General features: G+C 54.6%; 1 protein-coding gene across 2 annotated transcripts in view; it reads right to left on the reverse strand.

Moving 5' to 3' along the window:
* Positions 1 to 20,292, reverse strand: part of SHANK3 (SH3 and multiple ankyrin repeat domains 3) — a 217,480-nt gene that overhangs the window by 84,609 nt on the left and 112,579 nt on the right. For both annotated transcript variants that reach the window (XM_087722598.1, XM_087722599.1), the window contains exons 12-13: positions 14,348 to 14,461; positions 659 to 734 (exon numbers count right to left, since the gene is read on the reverse strand). In XM_087722598.1, the coding sequence (XP_087578724.1) occupies positions 659 to 734; positions 14,348 to 14,461 (190 nt within the window). The remainder of the gene's footprint in view (positions 1 to 658; positions 735 to 14,347; positions 14,462 to 20,292) is intronic.

The following is a 20,292-nucleotide window of genomic DNA, read 5'->3' on the forward strand; positions in this document are numbered from 1 at the left end:
GGCACCCAGCAACACAATGGGTTTCACTCTCCACCCCGATGCCAAGGAACCGCGTCCCCCTGGCAGTGCAGGGTCACCCCGTGCCCTGCCCCCCCCGGATCCTCAGGATGGCCCAGAAAAGGCCCCAACGAGACATCGCCTTTAATAACGATCGACTGAAATGGAGGCTGAAGGGCCCCCCTCTTGTTCCGCTGCATCCCCCAATCTCCCCTGGTAGAAGTAGGGAGCCCCCCCCCTTTGGTTGCCTTTTCTCTCCTGAACCTTGTGAGAGGTTAAATGCCTTCCTTGAAATCAGGGCCCCCTGAGAACATCCAGATGCTGCCCACCACCATTCTCCACCCAGGGCCCCCCGGGGTCTCTGCCATCACGACCAGGGGCTCTCTGGGGGGGCTTCATCCTAGGGCCAAAGTGGTGGCTTTGCCTGGACCACTTTCTGCCTTTTTAAGGGCGTTTCAGACCCCCAGCTTGGCTTTAGAAGCCCCCTTCCAAAGCTTCTTATGAAGGAGGCATAAAGCCATGCTCATTCCCTCATTCTCCCTCTCCCTCCGTCCCTCTCATGCACACACATCCCACACGCACACTCATACTCTGCCAGGGTACCAGTCATTGGGGGCAGCCCCCCCCCCAGGCGTCTCGAGGCAGCAGAGGCCGAGCTCACCTGTGTGAAGTGAAGTTGTCGTAGGAGCCCACGGTGTAATGTCGGAAGAGCCTCTTGGTCCGGTCTTCTCTCGTCTCTGTGGGGAAAGAGCAGCCTTCTTCAGAAACGCAGCCAGGGGGGAGGGCCACCCGCCACTCCGCGCCCACCCCGGGGGCCCCATGGAGCTCCGAGCCCAGCTCCCTTCTCTTGGCAGAGGCACCCGGAGCATCCTTCCTCACCCACGGCTTCTCCGAGATGGGACAAAGTGTGTGGGGGACCCCCGATGCCCCTGTTCCCCTGGGCACGCAGTAAGGCCAGACAATCTCCATGGCATCTCTGCCCAGGGGTGAAATCCAGCAGGTTCTGACAGGCTCTGGAGAACCGGTAGCGGAAACTTTGAGTAGTTTGGAGAACCGGCCAATGGCACCTCCGGCTGGCCCCAGAGTGGGGAGGGAAGGGGGATTTTGCAGGATCCTTCCCCTGCCACGCCCACCAAGCCCCACCCACAGAAGCCGTAGTAAAAAAAATGGAATTTCTCCACTGGGAGAGAGAGTGGACGGATGAGGCCCCTGGAACCAGCTAACCCAGAAAGCAGCCCTCGCTCGCCTCTGGCCCTCGGGGTCAAGAGCTGTGGGGATGCTCGGACTGTGGGAGGCTGCTCAAGAGCCAATGACACCGGGGGGGGAGGGGGGGCTGATGCGCATAGGACCAAGCAGAGGGTTCCAGGCTGAGAAACTGGGCAGAGGTGCTGCTTCTCCGGGCTGAATTTGGGAGAGGCTGCGCTGGGGCTTCCCAGAGGCCTGGAGCCAGATCCAGAGGGATCCCCCCTCCACCCCAAGCTCTCTGCAAGCTTCCTTTGGCCCCACTGCTTTGATGCCCCATTTCACAGCCACCCTGCCTCCATCAGAGACCCAGGGGCAGGTGGGTGGGCTTCCAATCCTCTCCCGCCTGCCAGGCCAGGGCTCTCCAGCATGTCGGGAGAGAAAGTGAAGGCCTGATGCCCCCAGCCTGTCTTGGCGATTCTTCCAGGGAAGGGAGCTTCCCACCCAGGTCAACCTCTTCCGGGCAGGATGGCTTTGCAAGGAAAGACGGGGGGGGGGGGCCTGGGGGCAACGCCTCTCTTTCCTCTGAGCTGCCCCAGCAGGCGGCTTCTCTTGGGCTCTTGACAGTCTCCCCCTCCTCAAACTAGCAACAGGAGCTCACATCCCCAACATCTTCCTGCCAGCAGCTGGGAACCGTGGGCCACGCCCCAAGACACCTGCAGAGTCCTTGGATACACTTGGGTGGTGGATAGATAGGAGATGGATAGAAGATAGAGAGATAGAAGACAGAGGGATTAGATAAGAGAGATAGAAAGATATGAATGCATAGAGCAGTGTTTTTCAACCTTGGCAACTTGAAGATGTCCGGACTTCAACTCCCAGAATTCCCCAGCCAGCATTCGCTGGCTGGGGAATTCTGGGAGTTGAAGTCCGGACATCTTCAAGTTGCCAAGGTTGAAAAACACTGGCATAGAGGACAGACAGATAGATAGATAGATAGATAGATAGATAGATAGATAGATGATTGATAGATAGATAGATAGATAGATAGATAGATAGATAGATAGATAGATAGATAGATAGATAGATAGATATTGGGGATGTTAGACGGAGGGATGGATGGGTGTCCATGGGGATCCTGTCCTGAGGGCCAGATGTGGCTGCTGCAATTCCTCCCCAGACCCCACCCTTCACCAGAAGCAACCAGTCCAGCATGGAGCTGCAGTGCCTCCCCAGGGCCAGCAGAGGGGGCGCTTTCCCCATGCCAAAGCAGCAGCTGAGCCCAGGCGAACACTGTGCTGGGCCAGAGGAGCAGGGCAGCTGGGCAGATGTGGGGCTGCAGGGCTCCGAGAGGCAACCACCCTGTCCTGCTTGGAAGCACTGAGTCAGCCCCCCCCTCCTGCCCCCCCCAGCCATCTTCCCTCCACGGGGACCAGTTCTTCACCAGGCCCCTCCGCAGCCTTTGCACAGCAACCTCCCTCAGCCCAGGCAGCCGTCGGGTGATCCAAGAGGACGAAGGGAGACCTTGGCAAGGAGCCCTCTGGCTGTGAGATGATCCCCTCTTTACCAGGCACCCCGATAAGAATGGAGCAGCTGCGTGGAGGTCCTGCCCCCCCCCTTCTGGACATGCTTATGTATCCCTCGGACTCTGGGTCTCCTTAGTCCCTCCTGCAAGGAAGCCCCCAGGTCCTGAAACACCACAGGCCTTGCATCAATTGGGGGGGGGGGTTCAGACCCACAAGGATTCTAAGAAGGTGAAGGGTCTCCTGCAGGGGGTTGGACTAGACGCCCTCCAAGGTCCCTTCCCACTCTGCTATGCTATGTGCTTAGCTGGGAAAGTGCAAGAAGGAAGGCTTCGGGATCATGGCACCAGGGGAAGCCCAGGGGGACCCTGGTGTAGCTGCTCAGCACTAGCCACAGCCCTTAGACTTCGATCCCGCTGCCCCCTCCAAGCGGTTACAGAGTCAGCCTCTTGGCCCCCAACAATCCAGGTCCTCATTTGATCGGGCTCAGAAGGACGGAAGGCTGAGTCAACCTGGAGCCGGTCAGGATTGAACTCCTGACAGTGGGCAGAGTCAGCCTGAAACGCTGCGTGCCAACCACTGTGCCTGAATGACGAGTCCTGGGCGGCCATCTTCCAGGCTGCTGCAGACCGGCTAGCTGGCTCCCTGCCTAAACCGCTGGCAGGACAGAGGGCTGATGCTTGAGGCCAAAGAGCCTGCAGGAGACCCGTCCACCAGGAGGAGGCCGTCTCCTTGGTCCTCTCGGGGGGGGGGGGGGGGGGCTTCGGTTTCCCAACACAGACGTTGCCTGGTGTTATGGCAGCCGTGGCTGGCAGGGATGACGAAATGCCAGCTGGGTTAACAAATCTGATAGCAGGCGGAGAAAGGCCCCCGTCCCCCTCACGGTGGGGTCCTTGATGCTCTCCAAGCTTGGCTGGTGACTGGCAGATGTTTCATTATCCGACGAGGGAGGGAGGGAGGGGGGCGCTTGCTCCCGTCTTGCCTCGGCAGACAATGAAGCCTCTGCAAGAGAGCAGCCGGGCTGGGAGAGAGCGCCACGGGCTCCGCTGTTCCACCCCGAGCGGCAGGGCTGCGCATCTATTGTGCTCGCCTAACAAAACGCTCAACCCACACGGATCCGCCTGCAGCGCCCGCATCTCTCAGCTCCGAGGAGCCTTTCGGGCTGAAAGGAAGGACGGACAACCTGGACAATCGGCACTCGCACACGCGGCGAGGAACCAAAGGAGGAAGACGGACAGGCTGCCTCACAGGGAATCCGGCCCCACCTCCCCTCTGCCCCCCACAACGGACCAGGTGCTTAACACTCATGCCCTGTGCTACGGGGGGGGGGAGGGTCTCGGCCAGCTGTCAGCAGAGCAGGGGAAGGGGAGAGGTTTGGGAGAGGCAGGTCCAACAGAGCCTGCCTGCTTGGCACACCCAGCCCCACTGGCAGGAAATGTCTGCAGAGCCAGGCCAGAGCAGCCTGGGCTGGCACCTTGTGTCAGGTAAGCTCCGTGGGTCCTGCCCCCATTGCTGGGGCTTCGAGGAAGGAGGAGAAGCAGAAGTCTGGCTCCCACTTACCCACCTGCCTGCTGGCCGGAGAATCTCATGGCAGGTCCCAGAATAGCAATAGCAATAGCAGTTAGACTTATCTACCGCTTCATAGGGCTTTCAGCCCTCTCTAAGCGGTTTACAGAGTCAGCATATCGCCCCCAACAACAATCCGGGTCCTCATTTTACCCACCTCGGAAGGATGGAAGGCTGAGTCAACCTTGAGCCGGTGAGATTAGAACCGCCGAACTGCAGAACTGCAATCAGCTGAAGTGGCCTGCAGTACTGCACCCTAACCACTGCGCCACCTCGGCTCTGGGGAACACCAGAACGGACAGCCCCCGTTTCCCTCCTGCCCAAGCCCGGCAGAAGCTGGTAGAAGGCGGCTGTTCTGGAGCCCCTGTGGTCTGGGGCAGGCATGTCCAACCCACAGCCCACACCCAGTCCTGGACAGCAAACAGAAAACATCACAATAACAGAGTTGGAAGGGAGCTTGGAGGTCTTCTAGTCCAACCCGCTATTGAAGCAGGAGACCTCGCACCGCTTCAGACAAACGGTTGTCCCATCTCTCCTTAAAGAGCGACGACTGGTTGATTGTCCTCACTCTCAGGAAGCTTCTCCTTAGTTCTAAGTTGCTTCTCTCCCTGATTAGTTCCCACCCATTGCTTCTTCCTCGGGGGGCTTTGGAGGAGAGGCCGGCCCACTCTTCTATGGGGGGAGCCCTCCATGACTGGAAGGCTGCTATCATCTCCACATCATTATAAGATGCATATACATTCACTCTCTTCTACAGGCGGCCCCAGGAGGCTCCTCTTCCCTCAACACGGGCCAGCAAGCCAAAGGAGGGATTCCCAGGGCCGAGTGGTTAAGGCACCAGGCTGGAAACCAGGAGACGGAGAGTTGTAGTCCTGCCTTGGGCATCCAAGCCAACCACGCTCGCTCAGCCCAGTCCACCCCACCCGGTTGTGGTGGTGAGGGAAATCGGAGGAGGAAGGAGCATTCGATGCGTCCGCAGCTTTTCGTTCCCCAAAAACACTGAACGCAGGAGGCCCATGAATAAACGGAGAGCCGCTTTGGTGCTGCTGCTGAAGGGGGCAGGGGGGCCACCTGCAATGAGCCAATGCTTCAACCTCAAACCTGTCCTGGATACGAACAGGACGTAAATGAACTTTTCTTCAATTTGAGAAATGGCCCGATTATGCGCCTTCAAAGGACCCTTTGTGCCCTCCTGCCAGGCTTTCTCCCAAAGCCCTCGCCATCTCTCTGGCAGAGCCCATCCACCCTGAGGCCGCTCTTCCCTTCTTCTCTTCCCTTCCAGCCTCCCCAATGTCTGACCTTCGGCCAGGGAGGAGAAAGGGTTTGGATGCCGGGCGCCTTAAGTGAGACCTCTGGGTGGAGTCAATGATCCATTCCTTGGTATCCTTGGCCTGCTCAGGAGTCTCCTCCAACAACCCCCTTCAGAAGCATCAATGCTCTTCCTCTCCCTGCTGCTCCGGAAGCCCAATCTTGCTTCCCTCGAGGGTCACAGGGGATACTGTGGCTGGCACGAGGTCTGGGCCCCTGATGGCCCCTGGAGATCTTTCCCCAAGGCCTCCCGGTCTCCTCCGCCGCTTCTCCCTTGACTGTTGACGGCTGCCCACCACTCAGATGTCTTCATTGCCTCTTGTCAGTAGGTTGGTCCTCCGAGCACGTTTAATTGGAATTAAGTTTGCGAAATATGATTACTGCCCACATCTGTAATAATTACCCTTCTGTCATCCTGAGGAATACAATTTGCCGGGAACTTTGACGGGCAGTCCCTCCACAAGCCTTGGGGAGCTGCTGAGAGAGACTCCCGGCTTCTAGTCAAGAGAGTCTTCAGGCCAAGCAGGGGGCCCAAGGAGGCCTCTGATGATGATGGGGCTCTCTCTCCCGGGCCATCCAAGCTGAAGAACCTGGCCAAGCCCGGAAGGTCTCCAGCCGTGTTGACACTGTCCTGATTCCCAATCAATCAATCAATCAATCAATCAGAATAGAGCTGGCAGGCACCCCTGGATCAGGCCAAGCTTTGCTTAGCTCCTTGGTGCTCCGCGTTCTCCCTCAACCGCAAACGTCTTGGTGAGTTCCGGCTCAGAGCATCACCGCACGCAACTCCACTAGGAAAATCCCCCCAGCCCCGAACCCAGTGGGGTCTCCGAGCTCCCCCAGCCCTTCCCAACCAAGGGAGCCCGAGGCCAACGGCAGCTGTCCTGGCCAAGCCGCACTGAGGCTCCCAATGCCCAGAGCTCTTTACGCTCGGTTTACGGCCTTTTAGGCTGGATTTATGGCCGTTTTGACTGTTGCATATTGTGCTGTATTCTGCAGAGTTTTTAATGATCTTCCTAATGTTTGTAATTGATTTGTGGACTGCCCATGGAATGGCAGGGAAGGGCGATTTAGGAGAACAGCCAGGCAGCCAGCGATGGCCCAGGAATCAAGTCAGTGGGAAGGAAGCCTGAAAGGAGGCCGAGTTGGGGCGGGGGCTTTGCCAGCCCCCCAGGACAGAGGCACGTGGCTCTTAAGCTCCTTCAGGAGCAACAGGAGGGGGCCTCAGCTGCCTCCTCACACAGGCGCCCACATTCCTTCCCCAGCACGCAAACCCTTTTGGGAGGCCCCCAAAGGATCCATCCCACCCCCCTGGGGCAGGCTCTTCTCAATGACCTCTTACGAAGACCACAGCTGAGAGGTTCCTGGCGCCAGGAGACGCCCCTCTGCCCAGCAGTTCCTGTGAGGGGACCTTCCATCCCCACATGCTGGAACAAGAGAAGAAGAGAAGGCTGCCCAAGCGTCAGAGGATCCACCAGGTCCTGCTGGTGGTGGAAGAAGCTGGAAGTGGAAACCCCAAGCTATCTGGAGGTTGTCGAACCCAAGCGCTGTAGGGGTGGGGGGCAAGGGGCGGAATTGACCTTTGGGGTTCAACAAACCTTCACCCCTTGCTGCCCCTCCCTTCCCAGGGGCTTCTCTCCAAGCTCCTTGTTTGAAAACCCTCCGGTAGATCTCGCTCAAGTCCAGAGAAGGGGACGTTATTCTGCGATGGGACCAGGATTGATGGCCTGTCCACAGCCAGGAGGCTCATCCCTCTACTGGTTTCTAAATATAGCCCCTGTGAGATGGCACTTAATGGGGCTGTCAAGCAGGAAGCAGGAGGCTTCGGGGCTGATGGATGGGAGAAGGGAAGAGGAGGAGGAGGAGGAGGAGGAGAGAAGGAGGCAGAGGAGTCCCTCTGGAGAGGAAGGGACAGGCGAGGGGGGCTGAGCAGAAGGGAGGAAGGTCCTGGCCCAGCAAACAAACCAGGAATGGGACCAGCTCCAGGCCAAGATGAACTCCAACTGTAGACTTAACGAATGGGGGGAGTCAACAAGAGGGAAAAGGGGCCACCGGGAAGCCTCCATTAACACCCAGCTTCCTATCTTCTTTCCCAGGAGGGCTGCTCTCCCTCCCCCTACCCCCCCAGGGGCTCACCCTGGTTAAATGCCTCGTTTTTCAAGAACCGCCTTTTCATCACAAATGGTGCAGCAGCCGGCAAAGAGCTGCACTTTCTCCGTCATCTGACATCGTAAACCCCAAAGGACCCGATTCCTCTGGGGCTCAGCATTCACACGTTAAAACTCCCAGGTCAGGTCAGCCTCAAGGCCTGCAAAGCTCCCCAGGGCTCGGTCTGCAGGCAGAGGACAGGGGGCTGCCCTGGAAGGTGCAGGAGGAGGTCTGTTCTCCAGCCCCAAGGAGGAAGGCCTGGGAAAGGGGGTCTCCTACAGAGATCCATCCCACCCATCTATCCATCCCATCCATCCATCCGTCCATCCATCCATCCAACCCATCCGTCCATCCATTCATCCATCTGTCCATCCATCCATTCATCCCACCTATCCATCCCATCCATCCATCTATCCATCCCATCTATCCATCCCATCTATCCATTCATCCATCCATCCATCCATCCATCCATCCATTCGTCTGTCCGTCCATCCATCTGTCCATCCGTCCATCCTGTCTTTACATCCTTCCATCCATCCATCCATTCCATCCATCCGTCCATCCATCCCGTCCCTCCATCCTCTCCCTCTCTGTCTCACACACACCTATCAACCAACCAACCAACAACCAACTATATTTAGGAACTGACTAATGAAGAGCCCAACAGCTGGATTTGGTGGCAACCAACGTTTCCAGGGGCAGCTCAGAGACCCTGCTGTAATCCTCCAGTTGTGTCCAGTCCTGGCACCGATCCCAAAAGCTCAAAACTGGTGGGCCAAAATTGCTGTTTGCTACAGATGCCCATCTGGGGGGGCACAGGGAGCATAAGGAGAAGCTGAACCTCCCCCAAATCTTCCTCTTCAGAGGGCAGGTGCCCTTTCCTCTGGAGGGATCCCAAAAGCTCAGCACTGAGCTGGGTCTCTGCTTGGGGGACGAAGGGATTCAAATGCATCGTCAAATCCTCCCCCCCCTCTTTTTTTTCCAGGTTTGGCCGCAATGTGGCTGATGTACCGTTTTCATTTATAGAAGCAAAACAAGAAGGGACTCAAACCAAGATGCTTAAAAGGGAGGGAGGGAGCAACGCCAGCCAAAACACCCTGAGCCCCCAGGTAAATAAAACACGTCTGGCCATTTTCCCCCCAGTTGTGTCAAGAATCCTGTTTTGCAAGGGGAGTAAAAAGTCTGGGGGGCACTTAAATCAAATGCTCTAAAAAAATCAGCACCTGTTCATTGCTAATCAAGCACAGATAAAGATGAGTTGGGAGCAAGTAAATAAAACGGGGCAGGAGGAGGGCTGGTTCTGCCTGCAGGAGGCAAGTCGCATGGCAATAGCTTTTCTCCCACCAAAGACTGACACATCTGGCCAGATGTGCCTGCCTACCTTCACAGAATGACAGATTAACGGAAGGGATTTAAGAGACCTTCTAGTCCCTCTCTCTGCTCAAGCAGGAGACCCTCCATCGTTTCAGACAAACGTCCGGCCTCTTCCTGAAAACCCCCAGTGATGGAGCATCCGTGCTTTTTGCTGTCAAATTGTTCCATGGATGGATGGATGGATGAATAAACAGAGTAAGAGAATTGCAAGGGATGTCTTCCACTCCAGCCCCTCGCTCAAGGCAGGAGACCCTCTGCCATTACAGACAATCTCTTCTTGAACACCTCCAGGGATGGAGCCCCCACAACCTCTGGTGGCAAGCTGTTCCACTGATTAATCGTTCTCACTGCCAGGAAGTTTCTCCTCCGTCCTCTCTTGATCAAGGAGCTTCCCTCCTTCATCCATTCCCATCTGATGCTTCTGGTCCTGGGGGCTTTGGAGGACAGGGGGAGCCTCCTGCAGCCCTTGGGAGCCTGATTCTCCTTCCCATCCGAAGAACCTGCTCTGGCCATTTGGATTCCCGCAGGGATGAAATCAAGGATTTCTTGTGGGTGCTCCATCCCTGGAGGCTCTTAAAGAGAGACCTGGCAGCCGTTTGCCTAGAGTGTCCCGCTTGAGAAGAGAGTTGGACCTCCAAGATCCCTTCCAACTCTGTTACTCTACGCTCTTATAACAGCAACGGAAGGAGGGTGTGTTGAGATTGCGTTGCTTTGTAGCTGCAGGGCAGTTGTTGGGCAAAGCCATCCGCATGCAGGGCCTGCTCAAGTTTAAACCACCAATTGCCCCCACCCCCCCACCCCAGCGGGGAGGGAAAAGCTCCTTGGGCTGGAAGGGGGAGGACCTCACTTGCTGCCTCTCCCAGCAGCAGCCGTAACCCAGCCGTAGTAATGGCAGTTTACCAATCTGTATGGCAGAGAGTAGTTAGAGAGTCCTTTAGGTAAAAACGTTGAAGAAGAATGACACTTAGGCTTCCTTTTGAAGGAGCCTTAACTTTATAAGCAGCCAAGATCGTATTCAACAGTTATGAACCTCCGTGACAATTCTCATCCAAGGTTTATTTCTTTTTATCCTACCATTGTATCGCCTTCTTTTATTCTTTTTATTTGACATTCCTTTTCCAAGGTTGCTATTCTTTTCTGAAATCCGTAACAAAGAAGAACTGAAGGGAAGGACGTTAGTCCCTGGTTCAACCCACAGAGAACCACGTTAATTTGGCTGAGTTTTGGTCTCTACTCAGGACTGCAGGGTTCCTGCAGAACCAAAGCCTGTTTGTGTGTGTGTGTGTGTGTGTGAAACAGGGCCCTGGGAAGTCTGGGCTGAGCAACGGAGACAGAGATGCCTTGAGCAGCCCAAAAGGGAGACTTCCCACAGCTGACAATTCAGAGTTCAAATGCAGCCTCTTCCTGGGGTGGGGGGCTTTTTAGCAACTGCACAAAAGGGTTTCACCGTATTCAGGAATGTGATTTCATTTCCCAGTCTAGCCTAGAATCTCCCAAAAACCTCCTTATGCTGGTGGGGTCCTGCTTCGCTCTTCCAGATAATCCGGGATTGGCTAGAAGCCACCCTTGGCTGCCACAATGGGGGAGAGCAAGCCAGCAGGAGCGGGGTGGGTGGGTGGGGGGTGACCTGATGCAACCACCCTCTTCTCCAAAGCCCCCGAGGGCAGGACGAGGAGCAATGGGCAGAAACTAATCAAGGAGAGAAGCAACTCAGAACGGAGGAGAAACTTCCTAACAGGGAGGACAATCAACCAGTGGAAGAGGTTTTGCCTCCAGAGGTTGTGGGGGGCTCCATCACTGGAGGCTTTGAAGAAGAGGCTGGACAGCCATTTATCTGAAATGGTACAGATTCTCCTGCTTAAGCAGAGGGTTGGACTAGAAGACCTCCAAGGCCCCTTCCATGTTTATGATTCTATATTCCATTAGGAGAATTAAGGAGAACTTCCTGACAGTGAGAACAATTAACCAGCGGAACAGGTTCCCACTAGAAATACTGGGTGCTCCAACAATGGAGGTTTTCAAGAAGCCATTTACCTGGAATGTTATAGAGTCTCCGGCTTGATCTGAAGGCTGGACTAGAAGACCTCCAAGGCCCCTTCCAAGTCTGTTATTCTCCTAACACCCCCAAGGCAACTTTGCTTTCTGTCTGCTACCTCCGTCTGCAGGGCACACGGGGGGGGGGGGGAGGCGCATGGCTGTGATCAAAGCTCTCTGTGTTTCTTATGGTGGGGTGCATAACACAAGTAAGAGCTCCCTCATCATGGCAGCCGCCATCTTGACTGCTTGAACATATCCTGGAGGCCCCAGATGTATACAGGTCCCTCCCTCACCCACCAGATTCACACAGAACTGAATCTGTTTTAAAATTTCTCTCTCCTCCAATCTCCCCTTTTGGGGTGAACATGCACACTTGCGTGTCCTTTGGCCTTCAGTTAATTGGTCCTGACAATAAAGCTGGGATTTGAGGGGTGGCCTGGACCTCTGCAGAAGGGAGGGGAGTTCCCATCCTGCTCCATCTAAAATCCCAGAGTCTGGTGAGAAGAGGACCAGTAAGTCCTCTCTGAAATGTGTCCCTTTACTCTGCGAAGGACAGCTGGACAGAGGGAAGGTCTGGTCTGCAAGAGTCCCAGTGGTCTCTGGTTCCATCAGCCACGGAGGTTCTGGGTGGGGAGAGAGAGAGGTTGCCTCCGACCAAAACTCCCCCGCCAGGAGAGCTTCTCTCAAAAGGCACTTCTGATTGCCACGCGGAGCTCTGAGAATGCGGATAATCAGGGATGCTTTGAAGTAATTAGTCAAAGACTGACACCCACAATTTCCCGTGATGCCTTCAACGATTATATGTCCCCGGTTTCGAGGGAAAGGGAGAGGCGGCAGCAACCGGAGCCTCGCTGGCCAAAGGCAGAAGTGGTGAGGGCACCTGCAGCCTTCCCAGCTCATTAGTGGGATTGTCTTCGCCCTTCTTCCCACTCCCACGTCTGCCCACGCTTCAGAGGGCCACGCTCACCACGACAGGTGGCCACGGGTCCCCTCTGTGGGATCTCCTCAGGTCCTTCTGCCCAGTTCAGCCCCACCAATCTACACACATCCCTTGCCAAGGTTGTTGGTCCTTTTGTCAACTCGGCCCTAGTTAGCAATTGCAATAGCAGTTAGACTTCTATACCGCTTCATAGGGCTTTCAGCCCTCTCTAAGCAGTTTACAGAGTCAGCATATCGCCCCCACAGTCTGGGTCCTCATTTCACCCACCTCGGAAGATTTAGATTTGGAATGGAACGATGGAAGGCTGAGTCAACCTTAAGCCGGTGAGATTTGAACAGCCGAACTGCAGATAACAGTCAGCTGAAGTGGCCTGCAGTACTGCACCCTAACCACTGCGCCACCTCGGCTCTGATTAGTTCCCTCGGACCCCCCCAACCGCCCCTCTTCCGAAGGGCTGCTCTGTCTCTCATCCTCCCCGCAGCAGGAATGGCCCGTCAGGCGCAAAGGACCAGGCCCAGGTGTGGAGGAGGAAGCCCGGAAGTCACTCTAGGAAGGGAGCCCTGCACAGAAAGAGGAGCGGACGCTTGGAAGTATCTAAGTCAATCACCAGGAACTGAGTCGAAACACGCATGGGATAAACACATGCCTACCACGTGACAAAAATTAACAAACAAAAAAAAAGAGGTAAATAAAAAATTAAAATAAGTAAATAAATAAAAACGAAACCAAGAAGGTTAGACTCAATAAATCACTGAGTTTTTTCTGTGGTTGGTTTCGTAGGTTTCCACTTGTCTAAGCTCCAATTCAGCTGATCTACTGCCAAAGGCCTCTGCCCAAAAATCCCCCAAGGGAGCCCCTGCTAGGAGCCAGGCGAGGCCCAGATGTTGTAACATAATTCCTTGTGTAGGTGTGGGTCACCCATGGCCCAGTGGATAACAGGGCATGCAGAGCCACGCTGAACCACACAGGAGGAAACAAACTCCATAACATCCTAATATCCTGATAGTGAATAACATAACATCCTGAGGTTCACTCTAGATGTGCCTTACCCAATGACTCCAGGATTTGACCATATATAGACAGAACTTCCCTGAGCAGTAGATTAGAAATTGTAGTTTGACAGGCTGTCTTAAATCACATGCTATTGCTCCTCCTGCCTTTGTTCTATCTCAATAAAAGGGGCTTCCAGACCCCAATCTTGGTCGCTCCATCCCGAGAAGGATCGTGTCCGTGTCTTTTCTCCACATTGGCCTCATGGACGACCCACGGGAACATCACACCCAGAGGCATTCAGAGTAGGTGAGGCTTAGTCCCTTGTGACTACGCAGGGATTCTGGGCTGATCCCTCCTTTGGCTCCGGCTTCTGCCCCTCTTTCTCCTACAGGCCTTGACGGACAGGAGGAGTAGAAACTAAGCCAATATCCAGATGAAAGAAACCTGAGTCTGGATGAGAACCGCAACTCCAGGAAGCATCTCGGAGAGTCTACCCAGTTCTCACAAAAATGAAGGGAGGGGAAGGGAAAGCGCATTCGGACGTACAGGATGTTATTACTGTAAGAAGAAGCCAGCAATGTTAAACCTGTATGAACCTCTCAGAGAGGACTGTAAAACACTACGAAGCAGCATAGAAGTCCAAGGGCTGCCGCTAGGGCTAAGCGCATCAGCTTCGGCATGTAGTCATGCTGGCCACATGAGCACGAAAAATGTCCTCGAACAACACTAAGAAACAGAAATGAACATCACCCCCTAGAGCAGTGTTTCTCAACCTTGGCCACTTGAAGACGTCTGGACTTCAAGTCCCAGAATTCCCCAGCCAGCGAATAAAGAAGCTGGTACCATCACAAGGTCCACTAGCCTGCAGACCGCCTGATGAAAGCAGCCCTTAGCAATAGCAATAGCAGTTAGACTTATATACCGCTTCATAGGGCTTTCAGCCCTCTCTAAGCGGTTTACCGAGTCAGCATATTGCCCCCAACAATCCGGGTCCTCATTTCACCCACCTCGGAAGGATGGAAGGCTGAGTCAACCTTGAGCCGGTGAGATTAGAACCGCTGAACTGCAGATAACAGTCAGCTGAAGTGGCCTGCAGTACTGCACTCTAACCACTGTGCCACCTTGGCCCTTCTAGGCACGGCAAGGGCCATCAAGCAACGAGCCCTCAGCCCCTTCCTCCTGGGGGCCTTTGGGACTAGGGGAAGCCGACGGTCTGCAATGGGACCCCCAGTTCCGGCCACCTCTCTTCCGTCTCCCTCCCCCCCCCCAAGGGGCTTACCTGGTCGGGAATCGAACTGCCGCATCTGCACTTCCTCCACGCATTCTGCCGGGAACCAGCCAGTCCGTCCTTTCACGCTTCCTTCCCAGAAGCCCCCTTCTCCGATGCTGAGCACTGCGGGGGGATGGGGGGGATGGGGGAGGGAGGGAGGAAGAGTCAGATCTACTGAGGCTGAGCATGAAGACAGAGGGCCAAAAAGGGCTGCCCCCCCTCTCTGACCCAATCCCACCCTAGACCCCCACGGCCCTCCCGCTCCCTCCAACGTTCCCTTTCCCCCACTTGTGGGCCTGCTAAGAGAATCACTATTCAAAACTCTGTGAATTTTCATTGGTATGAAAATCTGCATCCATCTTTGTTCGCATTCTTGCAAGCTCCCCCCACCTGCAAGTACTTTTAGATTGCCTGGAGCCCTACCCCGTGCCTGGTACAAGGGGCTTCCTCTAACCCAGGGGGGTCCAAACTTGAGAACTTTAAGACCTGTGGACTTGAACTCCCAGAACGGCTGGGGAATTCTGGAAGTTCACGTCTTAAAGTTCCCAAGTTTGGACACCCCGCTCTAACCAATTCTATTTTGCCCCCAAGAGGCACTTTGTGACTCAACTGCACCCCAAAGACGGGAGGGGGGGGATTGGTTTCCTGCTTCCACATCAACCCGGGGCGTGTGAGTCAGTGTTTGACCCCTGAACGGAGCAAGCTGCCCCCTCGCAGCTCCAGCCTCTCTGCATGGGGTGAATCTCTCTTCTGCTTTCAAGTCCCAGAAGGGCCCCGGCTGGTCCAGTGCGCTCCCCCACACCTGAACACTTGAGAATCGAGGCAGCATCTGGGTTCTGGGCAGGGTCAGAGGTGGACAGTGAGAATTCTTGGGTTGGCATGGCTGCCTGGGGAATTCTGGGAGTTGAAGTCCACAAGTCTTAAAATCGCCATGCTTGGACAGCCCTGAAATCTTGGCAGCTGCAACGCTGGAAGACTCTCCCACAAAGCCTCCCCCGGGAGTGTTCAAGGCATAAATAAATCATAGAAACTTAAGATTATGGACACATCGAGGGCATCCGCCTCTTAACCCCAAGTCCGGAGATCCCTCTGCATTGGAATGCCCGTAGATATTCTGTCCATTCCCAAACACCTCTTGGGGACAGGGAGCTTCATAAAACGGGGCTGCCCTTTTGAGGGGCTCCCAGAACCCCCAGCTGGCATGCAAATGGCAGCGGCAACAGCAAGAACTCCGGCGTAAATGCCAGTGTAATCCTGGGCTGCATTATCAGAGGGATAGAATCAAGACCACGTGAAGTTCTAGTACTGTTTTATAATGCCTTAGTTATTCCACCCTTGGAATTCTGCATCCGGTGCTGGTTGCCACGATACAAAAAAGATGTTGAAACTCTAGAAAGAGCCACAAAGATAATTAAGGAGCTGCAGGCTCAAAAGATACAAAGGACGCTTGCAGGAACTGTGGGTGTCTAGTTTAATGAGAAGGACGAGGGGTGGCATGGCAGCATCTTCCAATATTTGAGGGGCTGCCATAGAGAAGAGCCCCCCACCCTGAAGGCAGGACAAGGAGCAACAGGTGGAAAGTGATCGAGGAGAGAAGCAGCATGGAACTAAGGAGGAAGTTCCTGTGGGAACCATTAACCGGTGGTCCCCCCCCATCACTGGAAGCTTTCAAGAAGAGATTGGACAACCACCTGTCTGAAATGAGATAGGTTCTCATGTTTGAGCAGCGGGCTGGACTAGAAGACCTCCAAGGTCCCTTCCAGCTCTGTTGTTCTGTTTCCGTAAAGATGGCCTTTGTTTGAGGTCCCAATGCCCAGCCCTTGGGGCTAACCATCGACAGCTTCTAACTTGGGAATCCCCCCCCCCCGGAGGTTAGACGAATGCTGCCATAACCCCCCAAAGAGCTTCTCTCAATGTGCTGAAAAGGGAAACGAAAGGGAGAGGAGACCAGCATGGAAAGAGCATTTCCCAGATCAAGAGAGTCGTTCAATTATTCTGCTCCGGTCTTCTTCAACCACAAAGATGCCTTCCACGTGGAAATGGCAGAGAGGAGGGGAACGGAAACAGGATTGGGATGCTTCGTCCTTTGGAAGGAGCGGATGCCCCCAAAGCAACTTCAAACCCAGCCAGGGTCAGGAGACCCCTGGGGACTTTCTGGAGCAGATTGTAAGGGGGGGGCTTTGTGTCAGTGCAGAGAACAGCCGGACAGAAAGATGCTCCCTGCTGCCCAAGACTTGCTATCCCCCTTCCTCCTCCTTCTCCATCTGATACATTCCTGGTGAAGCCCCTGGGCCACTTCCTCCACTCAAGCCAGGCTCCTGGCAAGACCTTGCAAGCCAAAAGGACTTTGGGGGGGGAGCTCAGATAAACGCCTGCAATTATCGTCTTGACCACAGACTCTGTGTGTGTGTGTGTGTGTGTGTGTGTGTGTGTGTGTTGACAATGACTCAGTGCAGTGGCCACTGTCCAAGCTACATTCAGATCTCCATCACGGGGTGCTAATGGCTGCAGCCAAGGCAGGGCCCGTCCTTCGCATGCCCAGGGAGGCTCTCTGAAGCAGGGAGGGGGCCAAGCATCCCAGGGCCAACCCCGCCCCCACCCCTCCTGCCACGGCCAGCAACTCTTCCCCAAGGAGCAGGGGGGGATGGGGGGCGTGTGGGGGAGAAACCGAGGCTGGCCCAGCCATCCAGAGCTTTCCCAGGCAGCTGGACATCGACTGTGCCACCCAGCAGACCTTCCAAGGGAGAAGTGAAATAGGGAGGCCATCTCCTCTCTCCTTAAGCAGGGTATCGGAGTGGGAGGGGACCTTGGGGGTCCTTTAGTCCAGCCCCCTGCTCAAGCAGGAGACCCCGGGCCATTCCAGACAAGTCTCTCCTGAGAAACCTCCAATGATGGAGCAACCTCTGGAGGCCAGTAGTTCCACTGGCCCATTGTTCCCACTCTTGGGAAATTCCTCCTTAGTCCCAGGCCGCATCTCTCCTCCATTCCTTTCCATCCGTGGCTTCTCCTTCTCAATGGAAGGCCTGGGCAGTCCCTGGGCTTCTGGATCCCTGCAAGACCCCAGCAGTGGCTTTGGGGTAGGGGGGCTCTGTCCCTCCCCCACAGACCCTCCGTGCAAAGGGCCTGTTTCTCAGTGAGGGTCTCTTTTCTTCTCCCTCAAAGGAAGCCAATTATGCGGGAAAGGAGCAGCTGGGAAGACGAGCCAGGCTTAATCAAGGCCATTCACTCGCCCTGCCCAGCCCTCCCACCCCCTCCACCCACCGCTGCACATGTTCCCTCCTGCCAAAGCCTCGGTGTGTGTGTGTGTGTGTGTGTGTGTGTGTGTGTGTGTGTGTGTGTGTGAGAGAGAGAGAGAGAGAGAGAGAGAGAGAGAGAGAGAGAGAGAGAAGAGAGAGAGAGAGAGAGAGAGAGAGAGAGAGAGATACCCCCCCACAATCAAATAAGAGGCAGAATGGCACAAGGAGGACTTTGGGATCTGCAGCCTTCATCAAAAGGGCCTGAAATTGGGCTAAAACGAGTCTTTTTACTACCCAATTTTTGCCCGCGTGATTTCTGGTCCTTTCCAGGGGCTGGCAGGGGGCCAAGGCTGCAAGAGGAAGAATGGGGCATATAATCGTCAGGAGACAAAAAGGGCATCGGAAGGGCTGGTGCCAACCCCCTCCAGGGCTTCTGTGCCAGGGCTGGAAGACGGGCAACCAGGAAGACTTCACGGCGTGTGAGAACAGAGGTACGACGGCTGTAAAAGGAACCGGGTGAGATGACAAAGTTGGGAGGGACCAGCTGAAGCAGGAGACCCTCCACCATCCTGGGCCAATGGCTGTCCAGTCCCTTCTTAAAGGCCTCCAGTGTTGGAGCCCCCGCAACCTCTGGAGGCAAGGAGTTCCGCTGGTTAATTGTCCTCCCTGTCAGGAAATCCCTCCTGAGTTCCGGGTCGCTTCTCTCCTTGCTGAGTTTCCATCCTTCACCTCTTGTCCTGCCCTCAAGTACTTGGTCATGATTACATGGCCATCCCTGCAGGGGTTGGAATAGAAGACCTCTAAGGTCCCCTCCAGCTCAGAAACAATGGTTGGAAACTAATCAAAGAGAGAAGCAACCTGCAGTATTTGTATTTGTATTTTATTATTTGTATGCCGCCCTTCTCCGGGAGGACTCAGGGCAGCGAACAATTCAAGGGGGAAAAAAGGGGAACTTAAAAGACAAAATACAGACAAATAAAAGTAGGCAACAGTCGCACAACCATACATGTCGAGAGGGGAGGGAACTCATCACCCCCAGGCCTGCCGGCACAGCCAGGTTTTGATGGCTTTTCGGAAGGCCTGGAGAGAGGTGAGGGTCCGAATCCCTGCGGGGAGTTCATTCCAGAGGGCTGGAGCTGCCACAGAGAAGGCCCTCCCCCGGGTAATAGCCAGGTGGCATTGGCTGGTAGATGGCACCCGGAGGAGGCCAACCCTGTGAGATCTAATGGGTCTGTGGGAGGTAATTGGCAGCAGGCGGTCTCTCAAGTGAGAGAGAAACTTCTAGACCGTGAGAACAATGAACCAGCGGAACTGCTTGCCTCCAGAAGTCCTGGGTTCTCCATCACAGGAGGATTTTTAAGGGGAGACTAGACAGTCACTTGTCTGAAATGGCATAGAGTCTCGAGCAGGGGGCTGGACTAGAAGACCTCCAAGGACCCTTCCGGCTCATTCCATTCTATGCCCCTTCCAACTCTGTTCCCTTTGTACCAGGGGGGAAATCTTCTGTTGCCCCCTTGATCAAAACGCTGAGATTTATTTATTTAAGTGATTTGCCCCCACCTCATTTTGAAGCGATGCTGATGACGGTGACATAAAAAAGGGATTTTAGGGCAGGTCAACGGGCACTTCAATCGGGGAGGCTGGGGAGGTGGCACGCATGGCATGACGGCCAAACCAATTCCCCATCTATTCTAAATCCAGGTTTTTCAAACTGTGTTCCCTTGAATCATGGGGGATTCCGACAGCTAAATAAATGTAAATAAAAGACTTCTCTTCGACGTGGCCCATTTTTATCACCGGGGCCCTTCCTCCCATCAAGGCTTCTGGGAAACTCTTATTACTCACCTGCCTGAGTTCTTTGACCTGAAAAAAATCATTTTCAGGCATTGAGGGAGAGGGACGGCTGCAAAAAATTGAATAAAGAAAGGGAGGAAAAAATGGACCCCCTGCTCTAAATCAGTTCCGGGCACTGAGGTCATAACGGGGTGACCCCAATTTGGAGTCTTTAGCAAAGTATCCCTCCATTGCTTGTATTTTAGTATGCAGGCAGCCCCCAACTTATGACTGTAATTGAGCCCAGAATTAGGGAACTAAGACCCACTGGCTGTTAAGCGGGACACCGGGTGTCTGATCTGATTTTGCCATGGTCATTAAGTGAATCGCCATGGTCCTTAAGCGAACCTGGAGTTGTTAAGCAAATCCATTGTCTGCTGTTTTCCGGCAAAAAAGATGTAAACCACGGGCACGTGACCCTGGCCCAAATCTGACCACACGGCGACAGGAGAGGCGGCCGCCAGATCTTTGAATCTGGGTCATAAGTATAAGTCAGCTGGCTAAGTGACCAGTTGCAAATTGAGCCCCTGTGCATGCAAATGGGAAATGTCACAGATGTCCAAAACAGACACATTTGATGACGGAAAACTAAAAAAATAGGAAATGGGTGAAAAAGAGACCAAGAAGAGATCAAAAGGGCCGGTTATTTCGAAGCCTTCAAATTCCCACCAGGTGAGAAAGGAGAAGAGACCAGCCTGGCTCTCTCTCGGGGCACAAGGGACGATAAGCCAGTTTAAGAGGCTGAACGTTTTCTTCTGAACGGGGAATGGAAAAACAGAGGGTGAGAAAAAAAGACAAAAGGAAGCGAAAAGCCTGAAGAGGAATAATTCAAATGCCTTTAAATACGTTGGGGGAAAAAAGAAAAACAGCCAGAAAAGTGGATTG

The sequence above is a fragment of the Thamnophis sirtalis genome, unplaced genomic scaffold (assembly GCF_051295495.1).
Source record: "Thamnophis sirtalis isolate CommonGarterSnake01/CBP01778 unplaced genomic scaffold, rThaSir2_p1.2 scaffold_9, whole genome shotgun sequence".
Classification (NCBI taxonomy): Eukaryota; Metazoa; Chordata; class Lepidosauria; order Squamata; family Natricidae; genus Thamnophis; species Thamnophis sirtalis.